Below are 23,101 nucleotides of genomic sequence, written 5' to 3' on the forward strand. Positions count from 1 at the left end.
ATGTTGGTTCACATAAATAAATGCACTGTGCCTGGATTTTGTCTGCAGTGAGAGCTTTCAGAGATTAGTTCTGGCCTCATGTTTACGTGTGTGTGTGAACGTGAGCGAAGGTTGGAGATGGTTGCTTAAAACAATGACAATGAGATATGACTTTGCTCTGTGGGTGTGGGCAGCATGTGTGTGTTTTGAAGTAAAGCGGTAATGCATGGGAGATCATGTTTTCCCCAGATAAGCCTTTTTTAACCTTTTGCACCAAGTTTTTCTCCCTGGTTCATGTATGTTACTTTCTGACTGTGACACTCTTACCTCCAGCCTGCATCAGCAGTACTGGCAATTACTTCACTTCTTTCTTGGTTAAACATTGTTTATTCTAAAAAACCCAAACAGAAATGTTGTTGACTAAATATTTGAAACTTTCTTTACCCTTTCCCATATAATTTCTAATAGACAGGCTTTTTATACACTTGGTTCTATTAATGTGGGTTGTAGTTAAGGACATGTTTACCGAATCAAATCCTGCACTTTGAAATTTTGACCTTGTTAAAGAAAAGCTTAATTTTTTTAAGAACATGTTTGATCATATGTACATTTCTACTGTCAGTAAGACAAATAGCCACAATTCACTTATGGATAAAATATAATCATATCAGTAATGGAGTTTAATCAAATTTGAGTAAATATATTCCACTTTGTTCCTAGTAAAAATACTGTGTAGTCAAATTGAGTTTATAATGCCAAATAGCAAAATGATGTTTACGTGTTACTTTATCTCATTATTGTGGTTTATTGGAGTCCTACAAATTTTATTCCTTATCTGCCCTTGAATTTAATTAAATCGTGGCATGATGTATTACTGTTTGAGATCTGTTAGCGTACCTCATGCTGTCGGACATGTTCTGTTTAAAAGATTTCATGATTCTACAGATCTGGCAGTAATCAGGCCTCGTGCGATGTCAGAATAATGAAGTTAATCACATTTATTGAAAATTCAACAAGGAGGGGAATTATATTTTTACATGCTGCCAGGTTGGTTTGGATAGCTTTTTCCTGTAATAAATGAAAATGTAATTTGAAAACATTTTTAGTTCAGTTTTTATTTGACTGAAATGGATACTTAGAATGTGTGTGTTTTATCATCATTGTTACCATAGGCCTTTACCATAAAAAGTAAAGTTTTTTATTGATCTGAGTTACTGAACTTAAAATGTACACTGAGTCCAAAGTGTGAACAAATATGTATTATTGCTTGGATTCCCAACCAGGGAATAAACTTTGTTCTTTTTTTCTTATTAGATCTGGACAGTGTTATCTCTTTCCCACAGAATTTACAACAAAAAAAAACCCTGAGAAAATAACTTCACAATTGTTTATCAAGCTCATTTCAGAAATAGAACCTCCTGTCCTGGATAGTTGCTGAAATCAAATTATAGATTTGTAAAAACATAATTTGCAAATAAATGAAGCTATTACCAAATTACACAATTACACTCCTTAAGAATAAGTTGTGAAAACATAAGTGAAGTTGTTATGAGACAGTGATAAAACTGAGGAGGGTCAGCAGATATCTAGGATGCTTCTTAGATTCATTGGATAGTGTAACCTGCGCTTGAAATGCTTTGATAGCTGTTACAGTTTGGGTTTTGCATGAGGCAGTGTGTTCATGTTATACTTTAGCACAGACAGACAGATATCTCATAGTCTCGATATACAAGTGTATAGGTGAGTGATGCCTATCTATACACAGGGCAGCATCTCATCAAGTGTGCCTTCAAAAATATATTTAGGTGATTTGTGTCCCTAAATGTATCTAAAACATTTGACCGGTAGTACCAGTTAAACGTTTTATATACACTTTCTCACATTACTGGGTCTCTTTATTTTCATATCTATCTACATTGTAGATTCTCACCAAAGGCAACAAAACTATGAATGAACACAGATGGAAACAAAAAGTGTGAGATAACGCTAAACATTTTTATATTTTATATTCTTAAAAATAGCCACCCTTAGCATTCTCTCCATGCCCTTCATGAGGTGATCACCTGAAATGGTTTTCCAAAGAGTCTTGAAAGAACTTCCCAGAAGTTCATTGAGAGACAGACAAAGGCTCATATTTCTGTCATCACAGCAAAAGGCAGCTACTTTAAGGAATCTAAAATATAAAACATATTTAAAAGTTATTTTACAATATTTCATTCACTACATAATACAATATGTGGTCATTCAGTTTTGATACCTTCAGTGAGAATCTATGTACATTGTAAATAGTGATGAGAAAGGTTTTCTAAAACATTTGACTGGTAGAGTGTGTGTGTGTGTGTATATATTAAGATAGGCCCAAATTTTAATATTGAAAAATTCAATCATTCTTTGTTATTATTTAATTATATATTGTACTAATATGTGGAAGTTATTTAAAAGATACAAGAGCTGCCACAGTGTGCAGTTGTCATGGGGTTCCATAATGCTTGGTGCACAATAAGACTGTTCTTCATTATAAGGGTGGCCTGTCTTGGCTTGCTGGACCCTTTAAAAACATAAACCGCCCAACTTCATGCAACAGCACAATGTGACCTCCTTTCCAACTCTATTAGAAGTTGGTAATGTTGTCTAACGTGTCCATGAGGCATCCTCTCTGCTTGGTGACGAATTCAGGTGTTTGTTTTATTTCAGTAAACCCCAACTTTTAGGGAAATGGGTCCTTTAAATCAACCATAAAATATCACTGTGCACCTCATATTTATGGCAGGAAAAAAATCAAAAAATGAGGAGTCAGTTATTTTTTCTTATCTTTGAGAAGATGCATTCCTTAACAAATCAACGACAGCAGATCTGATACCTTCTTCTGTCATGATGCACACTCATTCTGTTATGTGTGCAATTACATAAGAGCTAGGTGAACTCTGGCGGGACGTACTGTTCCGGAGAAGCCTGAGTGAGCTCAGAGGAGGAAGTTCAGTCAGACCACAGACACACAGAAGTGGTGGACTTTTCAGCAAAATAAAAAAATCGGTCATAGCATGATGGAGCACATTCTTCGCAAATCTCCCTTGTGATCACTAGACCTTATTTCACAGAAAGTTCAGATTTATAGGTAGACCTTCCTTAGATCTCAAGTATTGGCCACAGATTTGAAAGCTTGTGAGGATGTGGCAACCTGCACAAACACCCCTGGCTGTTTTTTTTTTGGTTTTTTTTAAACCAACATGATCCATCCATGGTCATAAATCATTTAAACGAGTAACGTTCTCCCAATAAATCCAGGGAGATCCAAGAGCTGAAATGGAAGGGGATGCACAGGCGACACAATCACATGACGTGTGCTTATTTCATGCACATTCAGCCCCTCATTGTCAGCTGTCCTGCACTGTCTCTCACCGTCAGCCTTTCTGTCACAACCCTCCTGCTTGGTGCTCATGATAAAAGGCGACTCAGATCCTGAAACACGTGGTTAGGTAGTTTATTATTCTAATTGTTCTACTTTTTAAAGGTTTTTTTTCAAATAAAGATGGTGAAATAGTTAAATTCAGATGCCAGCAGAAAGGTAACATTTCCAGTTTGGGATTCTGTCTTTACCAATTTAGTTGGAATGATTATGTAGAAAAAGGGAAAAAAAAGCACCTAAATACCAAGAGAAGATAAAAGAAGACAGAAAGTAGAAACATGTGTCTAAATAAAATGAGATAAAAAGTGAATTGGAGAATTTCCCCCACAATGTCCTCCATCCATTTGTAACACCTTTTATAGTAGGTGTGAATCTGAGGTCTACAGTAAACCGAGTTTAGAATCATTTGTCCAAGAAGACCAGGAGGAGATATTATTCACAAACCTTCTTCAGTAAAATTCTGTGAATTGAATGATATATATACATACTGAGCCCAGCCACCCTACAGATGATGATCATCTCAGCTGCTTGTTTCCAGAATCTTGTTCCTTTGGACTTTATTTTGTCATCTCCTTAGGTGAGGGTCTGAACATAGACAGGAGTAAATCAAGAGGCTTGCTTTCTTAGCTCAGCTTTTTCTTCACAGCGATTAAATGAAGCAGCTCTCACATAACTGCAGAGGAGGCCCCAATCTGTCTATCCATCTCCCGCTCCATCCCAACATCACATGTAAATTAGAGATACTTGAACTCTTCCACTTGAGACAGAGACTGACCCCCTACCCAGAGGTTCTGGTTGACCTTTTCTTGGCAGAGAACCAAGCCTCAGGCTTAAATGAGCTGGCTGTCATCCCTGCAACTTCAACACAAAACTGCGGACCACTCTTGTCCACTCTGAAGGTCATGGTTTAAAGACACCAACAGAACACATAATCTGCAAAAGGCAAAGATGAGACTCTTAGGTTCAACAAACCAGAGACAAGGAAAAAAGGTTTTGCTTGAGATCATGTCTATAAACACCACAATCAGGATTGTGGACAAGGGGCATCTCTGGTAGAGAAAACCTACACTGGCAACAAGACCAACTTGCTTTGGTAATACAAGGACTTAATAGTCCTTAAAAGTAAGCTTCTACCCCATACTCCTACAGCACCCCACCCACCAAACACCTCTACAGGCTTACTGTAACTCATTAACAAAGTATTACAGGACCGTCTGAAGGTTGTACATAGGTTTGCTGCCAGACTTCCTACCAAATCACAAAGGTTTTCTAATGTCATACTGCTACTCAACCAGCTCCATTGGCTTCCCATCCACTCCAGGGTACACTTCAAGATCGTGGTTCCCACTTATAGGGCTTTCAATGGTAAAGCACAGGCAAACAACTCAGAGCTTTTACATCTGTATGTCCCTTGCAGGTCCCCGAGGTCATGTGACCAAGGCCTGCTGGTTGTACCACGTACGAGGCCAAAAATGAAAAATGACAGGACCTTACCAGCAGTAGCCCTAATACTCTGGAAGGCTCTCCCCTTTAGGTTGGGGTCGGTGGACGCTGTTGAGTTTTTAAAAAATCGATTAATAGCTCAACCTTTTACAAGACTGAGCTTTTTATGAACTATTTCGATTTACTGATGTTTATAGTTTTTTTTTCTTCTTGAAAGGTTCTATATAAATAATGTAGTTTTACTTACTTTCATGGACATGAGCCTCCTTCTGATTCACAAAACACATGACGATCAGAAAAAAAAATTCCCCCGACCCCCTTAGCAATTCTGCACGGTTAAAGATCTGTGTCTCTGTCTCACTGCTTGGATAAAAGCCACTCTGCTCTTCAAACTGTTCCAGAAACATAAAATGTTTCTAATCAAATAAATGGTTTTAAATATCATTTCTGTCCAATCACTAAGCGTTGGTGTCTCTGATCTCTATAACAATCCTGGTTTAATGGGCCATGCTGGACTTTTAATTCTTGGAAACGCTTTATTCCCTTTTTTTGGAGTTCCCAAAATAACATAACTCCTTCCAGGGGTTTAAACCACTGATCTGCATATGTATGATTTTAAGATGATAGGAATGTTCAGTATTTGAGAAACTAAACCCAGGTCTGACAGGGGAATCTTTGAGTATTTTTAGTAAATCTTTTTCCTGCTTTGAGGTCGCTGAATTTGGCTAAATTTTTCCCTAGCTGCTTTTGTCTTGGCAGGAATGTGAATCGCTGCCATGTACAACTCACCTATCTGTGTACGCTCTGTTAATTTGCTGTCTGATTTGCTCACATTTCTCTTGGTCAAGTTTTGTTGACAACCTACCACCCTTGTCTGATGGCAGGCTCACTAAAAGAAGAGAGATTTTGTGAAACACTATCAGGATATGTCATAAGAGACTGCTGTCTAGTTTTTGATCCCTGGGAGAGATGGTTTGACATCAGTGAGTCAGTTGAAGTCCATTTCACCTGCAATTTGTTGAGCTGCAGTAGTTAAGTAAAAGAGCAATGAGGCGTAATTACTACTGAATGTACAGTGTTTTCCGAATGGGTCGAGATGATAGACAAAACTATGTAAATGAAGTGAGGATAAACATGAATCCTCTTTCCAACCTGGGGTCATTGTTGGCCTCTTGTTAGTTTTGGCCAAGACTGAGCTCCTTCACTGACTGTTCTCTTTCTGTCCATTCCTGCTTTAAAGCTCACTCTGACTGTGTTTCAACCTGGGTACTGATACCCTGGGTGTAATATAGGAAGTCAGGAGTCTGTGCTGCAGGAAAGGACACTGGTCCATGCAACTTTAATCTCTGCAGGACCGTCAGATGGCTTTGACAGACTTGAGGCACCAATTTACTTAAGCTTTGTACTTTCTAAAAAGCTTCTGGATGGTCATTTTATTCTTCCCACAGTCACCCAAACGTAACCTCATTCCCTACTTCCTCCATACCCCCACAAATTCACCTTGAGACACATCAAAAACAGTCCAAAGCTTAATTCGCACTGTCTTGCTTTGACAGCATATCTCCCCTGAGACAAGTGGTTAATGCTTGTAGGATTGGTTACTACCTTGTGCAAGTCTCTTTTTGCTTGACTGGCTGTTTTGTTTTAGTCTCTGCTGTTCACATACACACTTGTTTGCACACAGGCACAGACACACACTGCTCCTCCCAAGTACAGGGAAACAATGTCAGGAAGTACATTAGCAGGACCTCCATTGTATCTCCCCATACATCCCTTGCTTCCTGAGCTGGGTGTGGGTGCTGCCTTGCTGGGACACACTGAAGAGTCTACTGGTATCGAGGTGGTGGACACCACTAAGGGGTGTGGTTGGATATGTCTCGACCAGAGACAGACAGATCCTTCATCCTGCAGCCTTCTGCTGCGCTCTGCTGCAGCTCCAGAGCTTCCTAATTGGGGCCTGTGCCCACAGCATCTCCCAGTTGCTGACCTATAGCCAAACTTGTGCTTTGAGTGTAGATATACATTTTTGGATTAGGTTAGGGTAAGCTGATCCCAGACCAGTGCATGGGGTGACTTTAAGCTAGTTTGTTGTTGAGCCTCAGGGGCACAGATGGTAGGAGTCGCCAAACCTCAGGGCCGCCTGTGGCGGCCTCTGTGGTCGTTTAATTTTAGCAGAAACAATAGTGGACCTGGGAGCTGTTTATTCTAAAAGTGTGTGACCGTGATGTCATTTTAACTTTGGCCCAGCCTTTCTTTTAAATGCGTCTCTGCTTCAGCGTGAGGATTTTGTGCATGGCAGTTCGCTGATCTGTCATTTCTCTGTGTTCAGGTTTGCCACCACCCGGACTGCCAGGACCTGAACAGCAAAAACCCGCTTCATCTATGTGAGTCATGTGACTCACGATGCCATCCAGAGAGCGCCGACAACATGCACTTTGACCGACACCCTCGATTTGACCTGCAATCTCAAGGTAAATGACTTCTTTATTTGGTACTCTCCCCCACCCCAACCAGATGATGAAGTCATCCCCCAATACCTCATGACAAGACCTTCGCTGTGGAAATATCATGCATGGCAGGTCTGTATTGTTGTCCATATAAGGCAGGTCATGTCAGTCATTTCCCCTTTTTGCCTAAACAGTCTGATCATAACTGTGGATTTGCTTAAATTAGTGGTGATACTATAGAGTCAATGTCAGGAAGCATAAGAAGCAGTGACTGCAGTAAACTTTCAGGAGGAAACACAGAAAGCGTATCTGACTTCATGGGTTAGTGACACAACACAGAAACAAACAGTCTGTGCAGACACATGTTGCTTTTAGTTCACTCATACAAAACTGTGATTGGTTGATGACTTTCATACCCTGACTAAACCTTCAACAAAGACGACCTCAGTTCTCTGTCTAAACCTCCGAGCAAAGAGGAGTGGGCTGTAATCCGAGGATCTGGGGCTTGTGCGAACTAGCCATTCAGGGTGTTTTTCATCCCCAGGTGTTGACATATTTAGGACATTTCTGCTTTCATCTTATTTCTGTTGTAACAAAAATATTGCTGGTTCTGGGAATTGAAATAGTGATTTAAAAATTTAGTTTTACAGTTTTTCTCCAGATAAAAACAATTTTCTTGCCAACTTTTTAAATTTACCATCTTTATATGACTCCAGTGGCAGCCTGCTTTTTTGATAGCTTTTCAGAAGTTAGACCCATTCAAAGGATTTTGTATTATGCACTTATGTATTCAAAAAATCTCTAAATGTAGATCCACTTTTTTACAGAAGAAAACTTAAAAGTGTGAAGACTTTCGGACTAAATCAATGAAACAATGTGGCAAAGCGTCTTCTTTACCGCATTGCTTTAGTTTATTGGAGTTTGTTTCTGTACAGTTTTTATGGGTATCCACAGCATTTCCACCTGGTTGAGGTGTGGACTTTTACTAACACGTTACAGCACCTTGTTTCTCATATTTGATTCTTTTTTGATTTATGGTTGTAGTGGTAAGAAATGTTTATGATGATATGCTGAATTACGTTTTCTCCAAAAATGGTATTCTACATTTGCAAACCTGATGTTTGAATACTGCTATATTCTTTTAGAGCACAGAATAACGTATGAAAGCCACACATTCCCAGTCGGAGATGGAGTTCTTGGGTTTTGCTGTTTCTCTGAGCTTTGCATGGCCTGACCTTAGCATGAGTTTGCAGGGATGTTCACTCCTGGGAAGATTATTAACAATAATATATTTTTTACTTGCAAACAATCTTTACACTGTAGGTCTGGAAATGACCTTATGACCCTTTCCAGACAGATTAGTTGCAGCAATTGCTTCTCTAAGGACATTGCTGTTGTCTTTTCTTCCTGACATTTTATTAACACACACCTGTATGCCCCAGAGCAGCAAACCGCCAGAACTCCTGCTTTTATAGAGATGATCACACTTGCTAATGATCAGTTAATTGAAATGCATATGATAAGCCACACCCTGCTGTAACATAAATCCTATGAGAGCTCGAATAAATAATGACATTGTTGAATCTCGTGTATTTTGAACTCAAGATGTTAGATTTATTATGTTTGGCTTATATATAAAATCATAGATTTGAAGACGGATGTACTTTCTCCTTCCCATGATTGTAAATATTTAAAATCTATATACATATTTTAAGTAAAAGTAGGTTACCTCTAAGAGCACACAGTACTATTTTTAGAGGTTAACTTTGTTTTTGTGTTTGTTTTAGTAATTTGTGTCAGCTCTTTGGAGGGCAGCATTTGAGGTAAAATGAGGGAGTGACTGCTGTGTTTTCTTAACCTCCAGCTTCCATCCTGGCTCGGAACGTGTCCACACGCTCCTGTCCCCCACGCACCAGCCCCCCCTCTGATCTGGAGGAAGAGGATGAGGGGAGCAATGACCGCGGGTCGGTAACCCTCCTCTAGTGTCTTGCTAGTATTTATACACTCCTCCTGCCTCTCATGCTTTTCTCCCTGTAGGATCATTTACAGCCATGAGTCTTGTGTTTTAAGTGACTGTACAAACATTAAGCAGGCAGTTTCTTTGTTTTAAATAGATGGCATGTAGTTTCTGCAATGATTTGTCTTTGCCACTGTTTTGCAGAGAGCGTAAAACAGTGGGGATGAAGTTGGGAAAGAAGAAACCAAGGAGACGACACACTGATGTAAGTAACCCTCCTTGTTATAATGAGACAGCAATTTTTTTTCAGCCGGTTATGAAATAACCATTCTGGTTCTACACGGCTGTCCTTCACCTGAGCTAGTGAGGTAGTGCTAAAAGAAGGACCCCCCCCTGTGGATCTACTAACCTCACCTCTGGGGCCTAACAGTCCATCTGCTCTCTGCAGGACCCCAGCAAGGAGTGCTTCAGCCTCAAGTTTGACCTCAATGTAGACATCAACACAGAAATTGTACCTGCTATGAAAAAGAAAACACTGAGGTTAGAGGAGTCACATTGTAGAAACAAAAAGTATCTTATTAAAAACGTTTGAAAAATGTTTAAAAGCTCTTTATTTTCCTGTGTGTTGTCAGAGAGGTTTTAGGTCCAGTGTTTGAGAGGAATGGCATCGAGCTGTCACGGGTCGACCTGTTCCTCGATCAGTCTAATACACCACTGTCCCTCCACTTCGAGGCCTATCGCTTTGGAGGACACTACCTCAAAGTTAAAGGTAAAAACGACATCAACCACACCATTCATTAATAAACAGTCTTCTGTCTAAACCACTGGACCTCTGTCCATTCACAGGCCATATTAAGTCAAATTACAAATTAAATTTGTACTAACATTTATTCATCTTCCAAGTCTGGATAAGTAGTGAAGAAGACAATTTAGTGTATAATTGCCATTAATAAAAAATGATCTCTAAAGGACTTTTTACATTGGTTTATATTCGTTCATATCTGATTTGCCACATAACAGCTTAAGTTTTGTTCCAACTCATTGATGGTTTTGATTTTTGGAGTTAATGTCTGAGAAGCAACAGATAAATGTTTCTCATTCAAAAATGTAAAAAAAAAGGGTCAATTTCACAGTTTTCTTCAGCATTTTGACCCTCATTGGTCAGGGTTTTAAACTGTGTCTGTGGGTCTTATACAAGGTCTGGTTCTGATCCTCTTTTGCTTTTACAAATAAAATGAATTTATCACAGATCACAAACTGTGCTTTAAATAATATTTAAGTTTGACTTAATAAAGTCCAACTTAGAAGAAGAAAGAAAGAAGAAGAAAACTTACATCACTGCTACTTTTTCATTCTTAGTGGTCACGGTCATTCACAAGTTGAGTCTTAGACAAATCCAATATAAAATGACATAATATAATTACTTAAAGTGTTGTTATGTTAGATAAATAAAATAGAAAAAGTTATTTTAAATTCAAATGAATTGCATCATAAAATGTAAGATTTCTTTTGTTATAGAAGACTATGGATGTTGGTACATCTCAGCAGACATGCTTGTAGCACATATTTCTTTTCAAATATTGTCATTTTACTTCACTTCTTACTTAAATTATATATTTTTAATTTGCACAAACACCTTTTTTAGCACGTCCAGGTGATGAGCTGAAGGTGGCCCAGGGTGTGAAAGACTTTCGATCGCACAGCCTGCCCATCATGAAGCCCCCTGATGGCCAGAGCCCCTACATCCTCACCCCGACCAAAGAGAAGGTGGCGCATGAATCTCTGGGGCGCCGTGAAAGCATAGATCTCTTGGTGAGTGCCAGTTCCCTGCACGGTGTGTTTTATTTCATGTGACACAGCTGCTGTCACATCTGAAGCTTCTCTCTCAGGCTGCTTATTCTGAACTTCACCAGCTCTCAAAAAACACAGTCTGCCCCTAAACACAGACACTCCCAGAGACTCTGGTTGGTTCTGCCACACCTTTTTCCTGATTTTTTTTTTTCCATAGCTTCACTTTTCTTCCTTCCGTTCCATGAAACCTCAGCCCTGTTTAGTATCTCATTTTGATCTCCTCATAACTTCATGGATTTCCATTTGCACTATGCTTGCAGCTATATTGTGGGAATAATGTGTGGATTTCTATTTGGACCTCTGTGCGTGGTCTTTAAAGGCACCTTCATGGATGAGCATGCTGGGCTTTCTTTCCATCATTGCAGGCTGTTATGATTAGTTTACTCTGAAACACTTGTTGGTGCTTTCAAGCTACCTGCAGCGACAGGAAGCTGCTGTTTTGTAACTGATGAGAGATACTAAGAGGCTATAACTGAGGCCTCTTGATCTACTTGGCTGCAGAACGTAATGATTGGAAATGGAGGCCGGCTGCCAACACGTTCAAGCTGTGGCATGTGAGGACACTAGGACCTGGGTTGTAATGCTTAAACCTGATTACCTTTTTTATATCTTTTAAAAGTAACACCAGACTTTAGCATCAAGACCACAAAAATAAACGTGAGTTTCAAAGATGTTTCTTTAAATTGCCCTGTAAAGGGGAAAAAATGCTGTTTGCATCAGACTTCAGAAGCTGTGTTCAAGATTTTTGTTCATCATAAAATTGCTTTAAAATTTAAATGATAAAATTAACTTAAAAATATCTGACCCTTTCTGTGATTTTTTTTTTTCTGCAACTAGAGTCAAATCTTCCATTGGCACTTGAGCAATATTTAGTTTGCTAAAAAGAAACATAAATTAGAAATAATATAAGAAAAACCCCAAACACTGAACTAAAATGGTAAGACCTTTGCTATTAAGTACTACCTCACACTACTCCATGTGGGGAAAAATGACTGACATGCTCCATATGTTCATCCAGTCTCCCTTTTTCACAATGTTTTTTATCTGCTTGGAGAAATCTCAACCCAAACCCCATCAGTTCTTTCTTATTTGATCTATTACAGAAAATATTTTTCCTACTGAACTTACTGCAGTTAACTTCACGCTTCTCTCATGTTTGGCTCAAGTTCAGGTTAATCAAGCTTGTGATCTGACATTTTAAGAGCCCAATACAAGGTTGTTAATCACCTTTTTCAAAAGTCAAGAGCTACCTATCCACAGGTGAGCTGGATTTTGGGTGTACGTTTGCAAGCTGTAGAACAAATGTCTGTTGCTCCAGGCGAACAGGTGGAGGCTCAATAAGAGCACTTTCCTGCCATCTGTGGCGTTAAATGGTCAAGTTTTAGTCATTGAGCTGAGATGTAAACACTGGAGGTTACCAAGGGAAGTTTGGTTTTAGTCATCATGTGTCTCATCTGTTAATTTGTCATCAAGGAGTTATTTTGGCTTAAGAATTTCTGTGTTCCTACCAAATGTGCATGTAAGGTCTTGTCAATGTTACTGACAGTGAATGTGGAGTTGAAGTCAAAGGTAATTCCAGTTTATTCCTCAGGGTGGCAATAATGGTCTTCTTCTGATCATCTGAGGCAGGCTGGCTGTGATTTAGCAGAAAACTCTGTTAACATATCTACAGAGGTTGGACAATTAAACTGAAACACCTGGTTTTAGACCACAATAATTTATTAGTATGGTGTAGGGCCTCCTTTTGTGGCCAATACAGCGTCATTTCGTCTTGGGAATGACATATACAAGTCCTGCACAGTGGTCAGAGGGATTTTTAGCCATTCTTCTTGCAGGATAGTGGCCAGGTCACTACGTGATACTGGTGGAGGAAAACGTTTCCTGACTCGCTCCTCCAAAACACCCCAAAGTGGCTCAATAATATTTAGATCTGGTGACTGTGCAGGCCATGGCAGATAAATCAACTTCCCTTTCATGTTCATCAAACCAATCTTTCACCAGTCTTGCTGTGTGTATTGGTGCATTGCCATCCTGATACACGGCACCGCCTTCAGGATACAATGTTTGAACCATTGGATGCACATGGTCCTCAAGAATGGTTCGGTAGTCCTTGGCAGTGTCGCGCCCATCTAGCACAAGTATTGGGCCAAGGGAATGCCATGATATGGCAGCCCAAACCATCACTGATCCACCCCCATGCTTCACTCTGGGCATGCAACAGTCTGGGTGGTACGCTTCTTAGAGGCTTCTCCACACCATAACTCTCCCAGATGTGGGGAAAACAGTAAAGGTGGACTCATCAGAGAACAATACATGTTTCACATTGTCCACAGCCCAAGATATGCGCTCCTTGCACCATTGAAACCGACGTGTGGCATTGGCATGAGTGACCAAAGGTTTGGCTATAGCAGCCCGGCCGTGTATATTGACCCTGTGGAGCTCCCGACGGACAGTTCTGGTGGAAACAGGAGAGTTGAGGTGCACATTTAATTCTGCCATGATTTGGGCAGCCGTGGTTTTATGTTTTTTGGATGCAATCCGGGTTAGCACCCGAACATCCCTTTCAGACAGCTTCCTCTTGCGTCCACAGTTAATCCTGTTGGATGTGGTTCGTCCTTTTTGGTGGTATGCTGACATTACCCTGGATACCGTGGCTCTTGATACATCACAAAGACTTGCTGTCTTGGTCACAGATGCACCAGCAAGACGTGCACCAACAATTTGTCCACTTTTGAACTCTGGTATGTCACCCATAATGTTGTGTGCATTTCAATATTTTGAGCAAAACTGTGCTCTTACCCTGCTAATTGAACCTTCACACTCTGCTCTTACTGGTGCAATGTGCAATCAACGAAGACTGGCTACCAGGCTGGTCCAATTTAGCCATGAAACTTCCCACACTAAAATGACAGGTGGTTCAGTTTCATTGTCCAACCTCTGTACAGGTCCTTCTCAAAATATTAGCATATTGTGATAAAGTTCATTGTTTTCCATAATGTCATGATGAAAATTTAACATTCATATATTTTAGATTCATTGCACACTAACTGAAATATTTCAGGTCTTTTATTGTCTTAATACGGATGATTTTGGCATACAGCTCATGAAAACCCAAAATTCCTATCTCACAAAATTAGCATATCATTAAAAGGGTCTCTAAACGAGCTATGAACCTAATCATCTGAATCAACGAGTTAACTCTAAACACCTGCAAAAGATTCCTGAGGCCTTTAAAACTCCCAGCCTGGTTCATCACTCAAAACCCCAATCATGGGTAAGACTGCCGACCTGACTGCTGTCCAGAAGGCCACTATTGACACCCTCAAGCAAGAGGGTAAGACAGAAAGACATTTCTGAACGCATAGGCTGTTCCCAGAGTGCTGTATCAAGGCACCTCAGTGGGAAGTCTGTGGGAAGGAAAAAGTGTGGCAGAAAACGCTGCACAACGAGAAGAGGTGACCGGACCCTGAGGAAGATTGTGGAGAAGGGCCGATTCCAGACCTTGGGGGACCTGCGGAAGCAGTGGACTGAGTCTGGAGTAGAAACATCCAGAGCCACCGTGCACAGGCGTGTGCAGGAAATGGGCTACAGGTGCCGCATTCCCCAGGTCAAGCCACTTTTGAATCAGAAACAGCGGCAGAAGCGCCTGACCTGGGCTACAGAGAAGCAGCACTGGACTGTTGCTCAGTGGTCCAAAGTACTTTTTTCGGATGAAAGCAAATTCTGCATGTCATTCAGAAATCAAGGTGCCAGAGTCTGGAGGAAGACTGGGGAGAAGGAAATGCCAAAATGCCAGAAGTCCAGTGTCAAGTACCCACAGTCAGTGATGGTCTGGGGTGCCGTGTCAGCTGCTGGTGTTGGTCCACTGTGTTTTATCAAGGGCAGGGTCAATGCAGCTAGCTATCAGGAGATTTTGGAGCACTTCATGCTTCCATCTGCTGAAAAGCTTTATGGAGATGAAGATTTCATTTTTCAGCACAACCTGGCACCTGCTCACAGTGCCAAAACCACTGGTAAATGGTTTACTGACCATGGTATCACTGTGCTCAATTGGCCTGCCAACTCTCCTGACCTGAACCCCATAGAGAATCTGTGGGATATTGTGAAGAGGACGTTGAGAGACTCAAGACCCAACACTCTGGATGAGCTAAAGGCCGCTATTGAAGCATCCTGGGCCTCCATAAGGCCTCAGCAGTGCCACAGGCTGATTGCCTCCATGCCACGCCGCATTGAAGCAGTCATTTCTGCAAAAGGATTCCCGACCAAGTATTGAGTGCATAACTGTACATGATTATTTGAAGGTTGACGTTTTTTGTATTAAAAACACTTTTCTTTTATTGGTCGGATGAAATATGCTAATTTTGTGAGATAGGAATTTTGGGTTTTCATGAGCTGTATGCCAAAATCATCCGTATTAAGACAATAAAAGACCTGAAATATTTCAGTTAGTGTGCAATGAATCTAAAATATATGAATGTTAAATTTTCATCATGACATTATGGAAAATAATTAACTTTATCACAATATGCTAATATTTTGAGAAGGACCTGTATGTGGCTCTACAAAAATTGTTGAGGTTCTTGTCTTAGTTGTTAGTGGGGTAAAAAGCATAATTACAAGTTTACATTAAGGAAAAAAAGCACATGTAATGTTTAATGTTATAAACCAAAATGTTATGAACTGACTAATCAAGTGGCTGGTTAAAGCAGAATCTAATGGATAAAATGAATAATCCAATGAACTGAACATATTATACTGTAACTAAATTGACAATAATGCTCAAAACTAGAAAATCAATTTACTGTTTTTTCTCTTTAATTAAATCCTTAAAAAAATAATAGTTGGAAGGAAAATATGTTTGTGCATTTGTTCATCTGTGCATCCAAGAGCTTAACTTTTTCTTAACTTGAGACAAATGATGCTAAAGTTTAAATGCTATGAAGTCCAAAACTGGTTGTTTTTGTTTAGTGATACATGCCATCTAATTATTTTAGAATTGCCTTTCCCAGTTTTATTTTTGGACATTTGTAGAAGGGGGAGTCTTATTTGGTAAATATATATTACTGATAAGGAGAACATAAATCTGAATTATTTTGAAATATAATAGCCTGGCATTTATTGTAGCCTGTAGTTCAGTCCCACAATAACAGTGTGCATGTTGATATTATAATAGCCATACATTTTATTTTATTATGATGATAGTTTGATTTTAATGATTAGAAACTATAAACTTAACAGTCATTACAGTCATATTTATGTACAGAATGCTGCCTATGTTAATCATCTACGTCTTCTCGTATTATATTTTTTCCTACCATGAAAAGGCGGAACGTGATAAATTAGAATATCATTATTCTACACTCACTGGACACTTTATCAGGTCCACCTTGCTAGTACCTGGTTGGACCCTCTCTTGTCTTCAGAACTGCCCTAATTCGTTTTGGCATAGATTCAGCAAGCTCTCGGAAACATTGCTCAAAGATTCTGGTCCATATAGACACGATCACATCACAATGTTGCTGCAATGTTCGGATGGACATCCGTGATACAATTTCCCAAAATGCTCTGTTGGTTTGAAAGTCGATGACTGTGGTGATCATTAGAGTACAGTCTAAGCTTGTTAAATGCTGCATTATCATGCTGGAAGTACATCAGAAGATGTCTACACTGTGGTCATTAAGAGATGGTCAGCAACAATACTTGGGTAGGCTATAGAGTTCTAACAAGGTGCAGTTTGTACTAAGTGACTCAATGTCTGCTGAGAAAATATCTTCCACACTATTATACCACCACCACCAGCCTGAAACGTTAGAAGACATGATAGATCTATACTTTATTTATGTCATATTCTCATTCTAATTCTGAATGTCGCAGCTGAAACGAAGATTCATCAGACTAGACAATATGTTTCCAATATTTTACTGTTTAATCTGTGTGAATGTTGTCCTCAGTTTCCTGTTTTTAGCAGATAGGTCTGGCACCCTATGTGGTCATCTGCTGCTGTAGCCCATATGCTTTAGGCTTCGACCTGTTGCCCTTTGAGTGGTGGTAGTCTGCATACCTCGGTTGCAGCAAACGGTTGTTTGAGCTGCTGTTGCATTTCTATCATCCAGAACCAGTCTGTCTATTCTACACTGACCTTGACCTCGGCGCCCACACAACTGCCCCTGACAGGATTTGTTTTGGACTATAATATGCAAACCGGAAACATGATTGTGCATAAAAGTCCTAGAAATACAGGGCTTTCTGAAATACTCAGGCCAGCCCATCTGGCACCATCAACCATGTTATATTCAAAGTCATTCCTCTTCTTCCCCATTGTGATGCTTTGAACTTAAGCATCACATTACCTTATCAAGGTGCCTAAATGCATTGAGTTATCGCCATCTGATTCACCATTTCTGGTAATAATGAGTGGAAGAGATATACCTAATAAAGTGGCCGGTTAGTGTGTGTGATAAATATAATTACGTAAAGTAAAACTTTTTCCATAAAATGCAATGATTTAAATATTTTAAACCTTCTGCCCTGAAAGTACAACCCACCTGTGCCATGGACACACCCATCCATGCCTTAAAGAGTACTCCACACACAAGTTATTAGATCTTATCCAGTGACATTTCAACATTTAATTCCTTTTTTAATTCATTTTCTTAAAAAAATATTTGTGTGACATTTGCCTATATGTATTTACACATTCCTCACTAAGTTTAGTTACACCTTACACAAATTACATTCAGGTTTTAATTAAATTAAAATAAAAGCTCCTTTCAAGAAAGGAGTGCTTCAATCATGACGATAAACAAACGGCTCCACCAATGATCAGTGGAGCAGGAAAAGCTCAACAAACTCTATTCTCTTAGTCGTTTTTACTCTTCAGGCCAGCAGGGGCCGCTGTTCGTTCAATTTCCTGGTTATTCTGATCAGCAAGCAAGAATCAAACAGTAAATCTAACATTTGCATGCAGATAAAATTTTGTACTTTCATGTAGTTTTTCCTCTTCTCTCCCTAAAAACATCCTTAAAGGCTTTTCTTTAGCAGGAACTCTCCAACTTGTGCCGGGTTTTAGATCTGGCACTCTTTTGTTTCAAATCCCCATTTGTTTTTTTTTTTATTGCATGGATGTTACAGTTATAGGCTCTGTCAATGCTGTCATTGACTGCTGAGAGCTCTGTTGATCCAGATTATTTTATAACAGGGTTATATTTCTGAACCAAGTCTTCCGATTAGTCAAAGATACATCCCTATACTGCTGATCGACCCACAATATGCTGCCGACCCTTTGTTCCTCCATTGTTAAATAATCCGTCCTTTTATACTGTCTGTGCTGTAGCAGATCATTCTTAATCTACACATTAAATGAATTCCAATTTGAACTTTACAGCTCACTCTCTGCAATCTGAGGTTACAGTAAAGACCTAACAGAAATTTATACTGATGTCCACCACATTCATTAGGCAAAAGGTTAATGTGACTGGCTATGGCTATGCATAGCTTTGCCAAGCTGAGAAGTAGAGACCCACATCTGCAGACATAGAGCAGGAGATGCGACACATCTGTTAACGTGAAATCATTAACCCTAATAACAGGTTGGATTTTTTGAAAACGGTTCAGTGTTACATTATGCTACTCCTACATTAATAAATATAAGGTGTTTTACACATTTATCAGTGATGCCAGTTATTATGGAAGGTGCTGTTCCTTTATCTTCCTTGTGTCAACAAACTGAAACTGAGAACGTTTTTTAGTTGTCATTTATAGCTGAGGCGTCTAGAACCCAGGGATAGTCTAGAAGTGTGTGCAGTACATTGATCCTTGCTCTCTGTCAGTTGGATGGGTCATAAAACTATCAGTTGCTATGGAGCAGTTTGCAAAAACATAAGTGGCTTTTGACTCAGTTTGCCATGTGAATCAGGAATCTGGCAGGGTGGTGTCTGCGAACCCACAGTGACATTATTTGATCCAGAGATGCAAATCACAGTGCTTAGGCTCACATTACGGGTTCAGTTGGAGGCTTTCAGCTTTCCCAGGAGCGGATCTGTCATTTAATGGATCTTCCATGTGTGTGTCAAGGTTCAGACCTATAATAAATCACTTTCCCCTCACACAAGGCTAAGTATTGCAGGCTCTTTATCTCCTCAATACTATTTTAGTACCAGTTGAACCCCCTGAAGAACTTCTGTGTAGTTTCGATCAGTAGGAACTAAATTCCTGTCAGGTCAGTCCAGACAGTCAGTATAGTCATTGACAAAAATAAACCCCATGATTCTTTAGCTTGTATAACCAGTATTTGTTTCTCTATGACTCTATCAGTGTCTCACTCACAGTGAAGAAATATTGTCCCACTCTTGTTTTCAACATTGCTTCAGTTCATTGAGGTTTCCAGGCCTTTATTTCTCTCTTAAGGTCCTGGTGCATCATTTCAATTATATTAATTCAATGTGGTTCAGGTTTGGACTCTGACTGGGCCATTGCAACCCCTCAGTTCTTTGCTTCTTCAACCAATGTTGTAGATTTACATCAGTTCTGGCTTAGCTTTGGCTGCTCATCGGATGGTTTTGTTGATGTACAGAAAGGTTCCTGTTGCTGGGAAACCAGCCCAAATACTCAACTCATTGCTTAATGTGTCTTAGGTCAAAAATGGCACTCTTCATTATGGGCTACTTTGATCTCCTTTGTTCAATGTATGTTCTTCCAAGAATCTTGTGGTTGATTAAAAAACAGCTTTGCAAACTTAAGTCATTAGGCTATATTCTTGTTGGAGAATATGGGCTTTCTCTAGCCAACCCTTCCAAACAAGTCAAACGTGTTCAATCGTTTTCTCATTGTATTTTCCCCCCTTGGCATTATGTTTCAACAAACCTGTAGACTCCAAAGCAGCAAACAGTCAGAACCTGGCTGCTACTTTGTCTCTCAAATCATATGGAATATCAGATGTTTAGTATGAATGACTATACTAAGAGTCATAAAGCTTTCTTTCTCCCATGACTAAGTTGAAGAAAGAATGTTTCTATTATGTTAGACAAGGAAACTTCTCAGATTAATATTGTTAATAAGACATGTCTTGTGCCTGAAAAACCTCTTTATTTGTCCACATTTTTTTTATTTTAGAGGTAGAAAAAAATCACTTAGGTGACTGTTAATAAAGATTAATAATGAATTGTGGCCTCCTTATACTACAAGAATCTGATACGTTTCTGCCTCAGGTCTGGGTGAGTTTCCTGTCTAACACACATGACAGGTTCCTTTAAATGACTGTTCTGTGGAAATCTGTCAGCTTTGACAGAATCGCCTAAAAGCCTTCAGGGCTGTAAATCTATAATGAAACAAACAGATGATACACTATTGTTTTGTCATTTTAAAGACAATTTTGCTTTAGCAGTGAGGGAGTTTGAATCATACCGTAACCTTGTAACAGAATTGAGCCCATACACTGACCTGAGTTTGTCTGACACGTTTAGTTCTCTGCCATGCACTTTACATTGATGCACTTGACATGTAGATCTTTACTGAAACACAAGGGATTCCTCTCAGAGTGGGTATACAGTTGCATAAGTAATTGCATAGTAATTACTAGAATATTATTGAAATGTTAGCTTTGGTTATCCCTGGTTTTTTTCGCACATTTTTCTACCACACTTTTTCCTTCTACCCAATTTTCTGCTATTATGTTTGAAAACCACAATCTGTAGATAGTGAGCTTCTTTACCAATAACCTCATTTGGTGTATAATTGGCTCAGGGTTTTCATTAGCTATAAGCCATAATCATTAACATTAACTGACACAAACACCTAACTATATCATTTTGTGTAATGAGTCAATATCATATATTAGTTTCACTTTGTGGCTGAAGAAATAGGATATATCAACTTTTCTATTGATATTCAAATTTTTTAGATAAGCCTGTAGGAGATGTAAGATGTTGAGGTTAAACATTCTCCTTCTGCAGGTAGTGATTGTTAAATTAAGGGTAAATAAATAAGACTAATATTAAATGTAGGGCGCCATTATAACAGGGTGCCCGTTATAACAAATGCTTGATAGCAGTTGCTGTCTTCAAGTCTTCATGGATGGCATAACCAGTTATTAGGTGTAGGGAATAAATACTTTTTCACATGCGGCCAATTTGCCCAGGAAAGATTTTTTCATCATCATTTGAAAACTGCTTTTTGAGGTAACCTAAACTATCTTTGTTTGATAGAATCTGTCCAATCTGAAACATTTAAGTGTAACAAAAAAGCAAAAACAGAATAAATCTGTAATGGGCAGGTATTGTTTTACTGCACTGTAGCACTGCTAGACTTGCTAAACATCAGTGAAAGATGTAAAAATGTCACCCCTGATGTGAGCTCTGCTTTATTAGCATTAAACGAAGCATGTTTTTGGTGTTAAACTGTTCTTCGTCAGATCCAGACACAGATTATCATTTGTAATCATTACTTTCTTATAAATAATGGATTTTAATTCGTTCAGCTGTTAAAACATTGTGAATCACTCTACCGTCATCTGCCTTTTGGATCTAAGACTGATTTTCATTCACTTGTTTCTGCTTTCAGAATCCAGTTTGTCCAGTCACGTTTTGCAAGAGAGCAGGTTAATGACTTATGCTTGGTAGCTTGCTGTTTCATTACGCTAATAATGGGGAAAAGCATGAAACTACCTTAGTCTGCTAACACCTTACATTTATATTAGGTGTTAGCAGACAGCTGTATTTTCTCCATATGGTGTGGGAGAACCTTGAGAGGACTCAAGTTGGGAGTGTGTGTGTGTGTGTGGAGGGGAAAGAGCCTGGAAGATAAAGACTTTCCCCTGATGCCTGAACATGGAGGTTAGTGCAAGGCTCAAACACACCTTTTATAATTGTTATTTATGTGACCGTTGACCTGCAGCACGCCTTATCTGCAGACTCAGGCAGGCCAGTAGTCACACAAGGGAAGAGGCAGCAATGCCTCACAGAGCTCTCCTCTCTATGTACTATCCTGGATACATGGGTTTTTCTTGTGGCGCTGCCTTGATTATCTTTTGCTCACTCAGAACATATAAATAAATTCAAAAGTCGGAATTGGTGGGATTTTCCGTATTTTTTGGTTCGGTGGAAAATGGTTCGTTTTGGTCGTCTGACATCCTGGCACAGCTGGGACCCGCTGCAGCTGGACCCAGAGATCCCAGAGTCGCCGCCTCCTGACCGAAAGCAACCGACAAATGACACTCAGGTGAGAGACTTGCAGGGATGCAGGTCATTTTCACCCCTTTCATATCGTTGCTGTTTTAGTGGATTCATACCCAAGTGTTTTCATTATGAAAAGAACCCGTTTGCAATTGTTCTAGTATTCCGGACATTTTCTACCAAACATGCTGTCATTTGTACCCATTTTAATAGAAGATGATTTAAAATCATTTTCTTTGATCTACTCATAGTTTGCTGTATGGAAATATGGTCCAGTGTCTCTGCCGAATAATATCTACCAGAAAGGGATTGGGAATTTTATTTTGATCAGGGTTCATCACCTGAGCTTCGACTAGTCCAAATGTTGATCAAAATAACTATCAGTGAAAATAAGGGGTAAAACATAGTCTTCTTAAATATGTTTTTAACTGTATTTATATATGAATTTTTAGAACTTTTACAGCTATTTATCATATTAATAATTCATGGAACCCATTCACTACAAAGAAAACAAAACTGATGACCACTGGCTTCATAAATGTAACAAGAAAGAAATAAAATTGCAATGCTGAATTGACCCACAACCAATTTAATCAATCTATACTCCTGTCTAAGCAATATGAGGGGAAGAATAAGACAAAAACACTTCAGTTTTAGTTTAGGTTTTCTTTTGTTGTGAGCTTTAAATGTGCCGTTTGTGCTGGTCTGATTGTCCTGTACATATCTTGTTTCCTGGTTCCCCACTCAGGGTGTATGCATTTGATTTGTATTTGGCCAGGTTGATGTAGGTTCGAGTTCTCAGGAAAGTCAGTGTCACACTGTTTTCCGATCGTTAATCACACCCCCATGA

General features: G+C 39.4%; 1 protein-coding gene across 7 annotated transcripts in view; it reads left to right on the forward strand.

Moving 5' to 3' along the window:
- The window catches only part of plekhg5b (pleckstrin homology domain containing, family G (with RhoGef domain) member 5b), a 98,989-nt gene that overhangs the window by 60,612 nt on the left and 15,276 nt on the right, over positions 1–23,101 (forward strand). For 5 of the 7 annotated variants that reach the window (XM_047372504.1, XM_047372480.1, XM_047372474.1 and 2 more), the window contains 6 exons: positions 7,158–7,299; positions 9,140–9,239; positions 9,437–9,497; positions 9,663–9,772; positions 9,865–10,001; positions 10,878–11,044. In XM_047372504.1, the coding sequence (XP_047228460.1) occupies positions 7,158–7,299; positions 9,140–9,239; positions 9,437–9,497; positions 9,663–9,772; positions 9,865–10,001; positions 10,878–11,044 (717 nt within the window). The remainder of the gene's footprint in view (positions 1–7,157; positions 7,300–9,139; positions 9,240–9,436; positions 9,498–9,662; positions 9,773–9,864; positions 10,002–10,877; positions 11,045–23,101) is intronic. The other 2 variants (XM_047372498.1, XM_047372490.1) reach the window with 1 other exon arrangement.

The sequence above is a fragment of the Girardinichthys multiradiatus genome, chromosome 1 (assembly GCF_021462225.1).
Source record: "Girardinichthys multiradiatus isolate DD_20200921_A chromosome 1, DD_fGirMul_XY1, whole genome shotgun sequence".
Classification (NCBI taxonomy): domain Eukaryota; kingdom Metazoa; phylum Chordata; class Actinopteri; order Cyprinodontiformes; family Goodeidae; genus Girardinichthys; species Girardinichthys multiradiatus.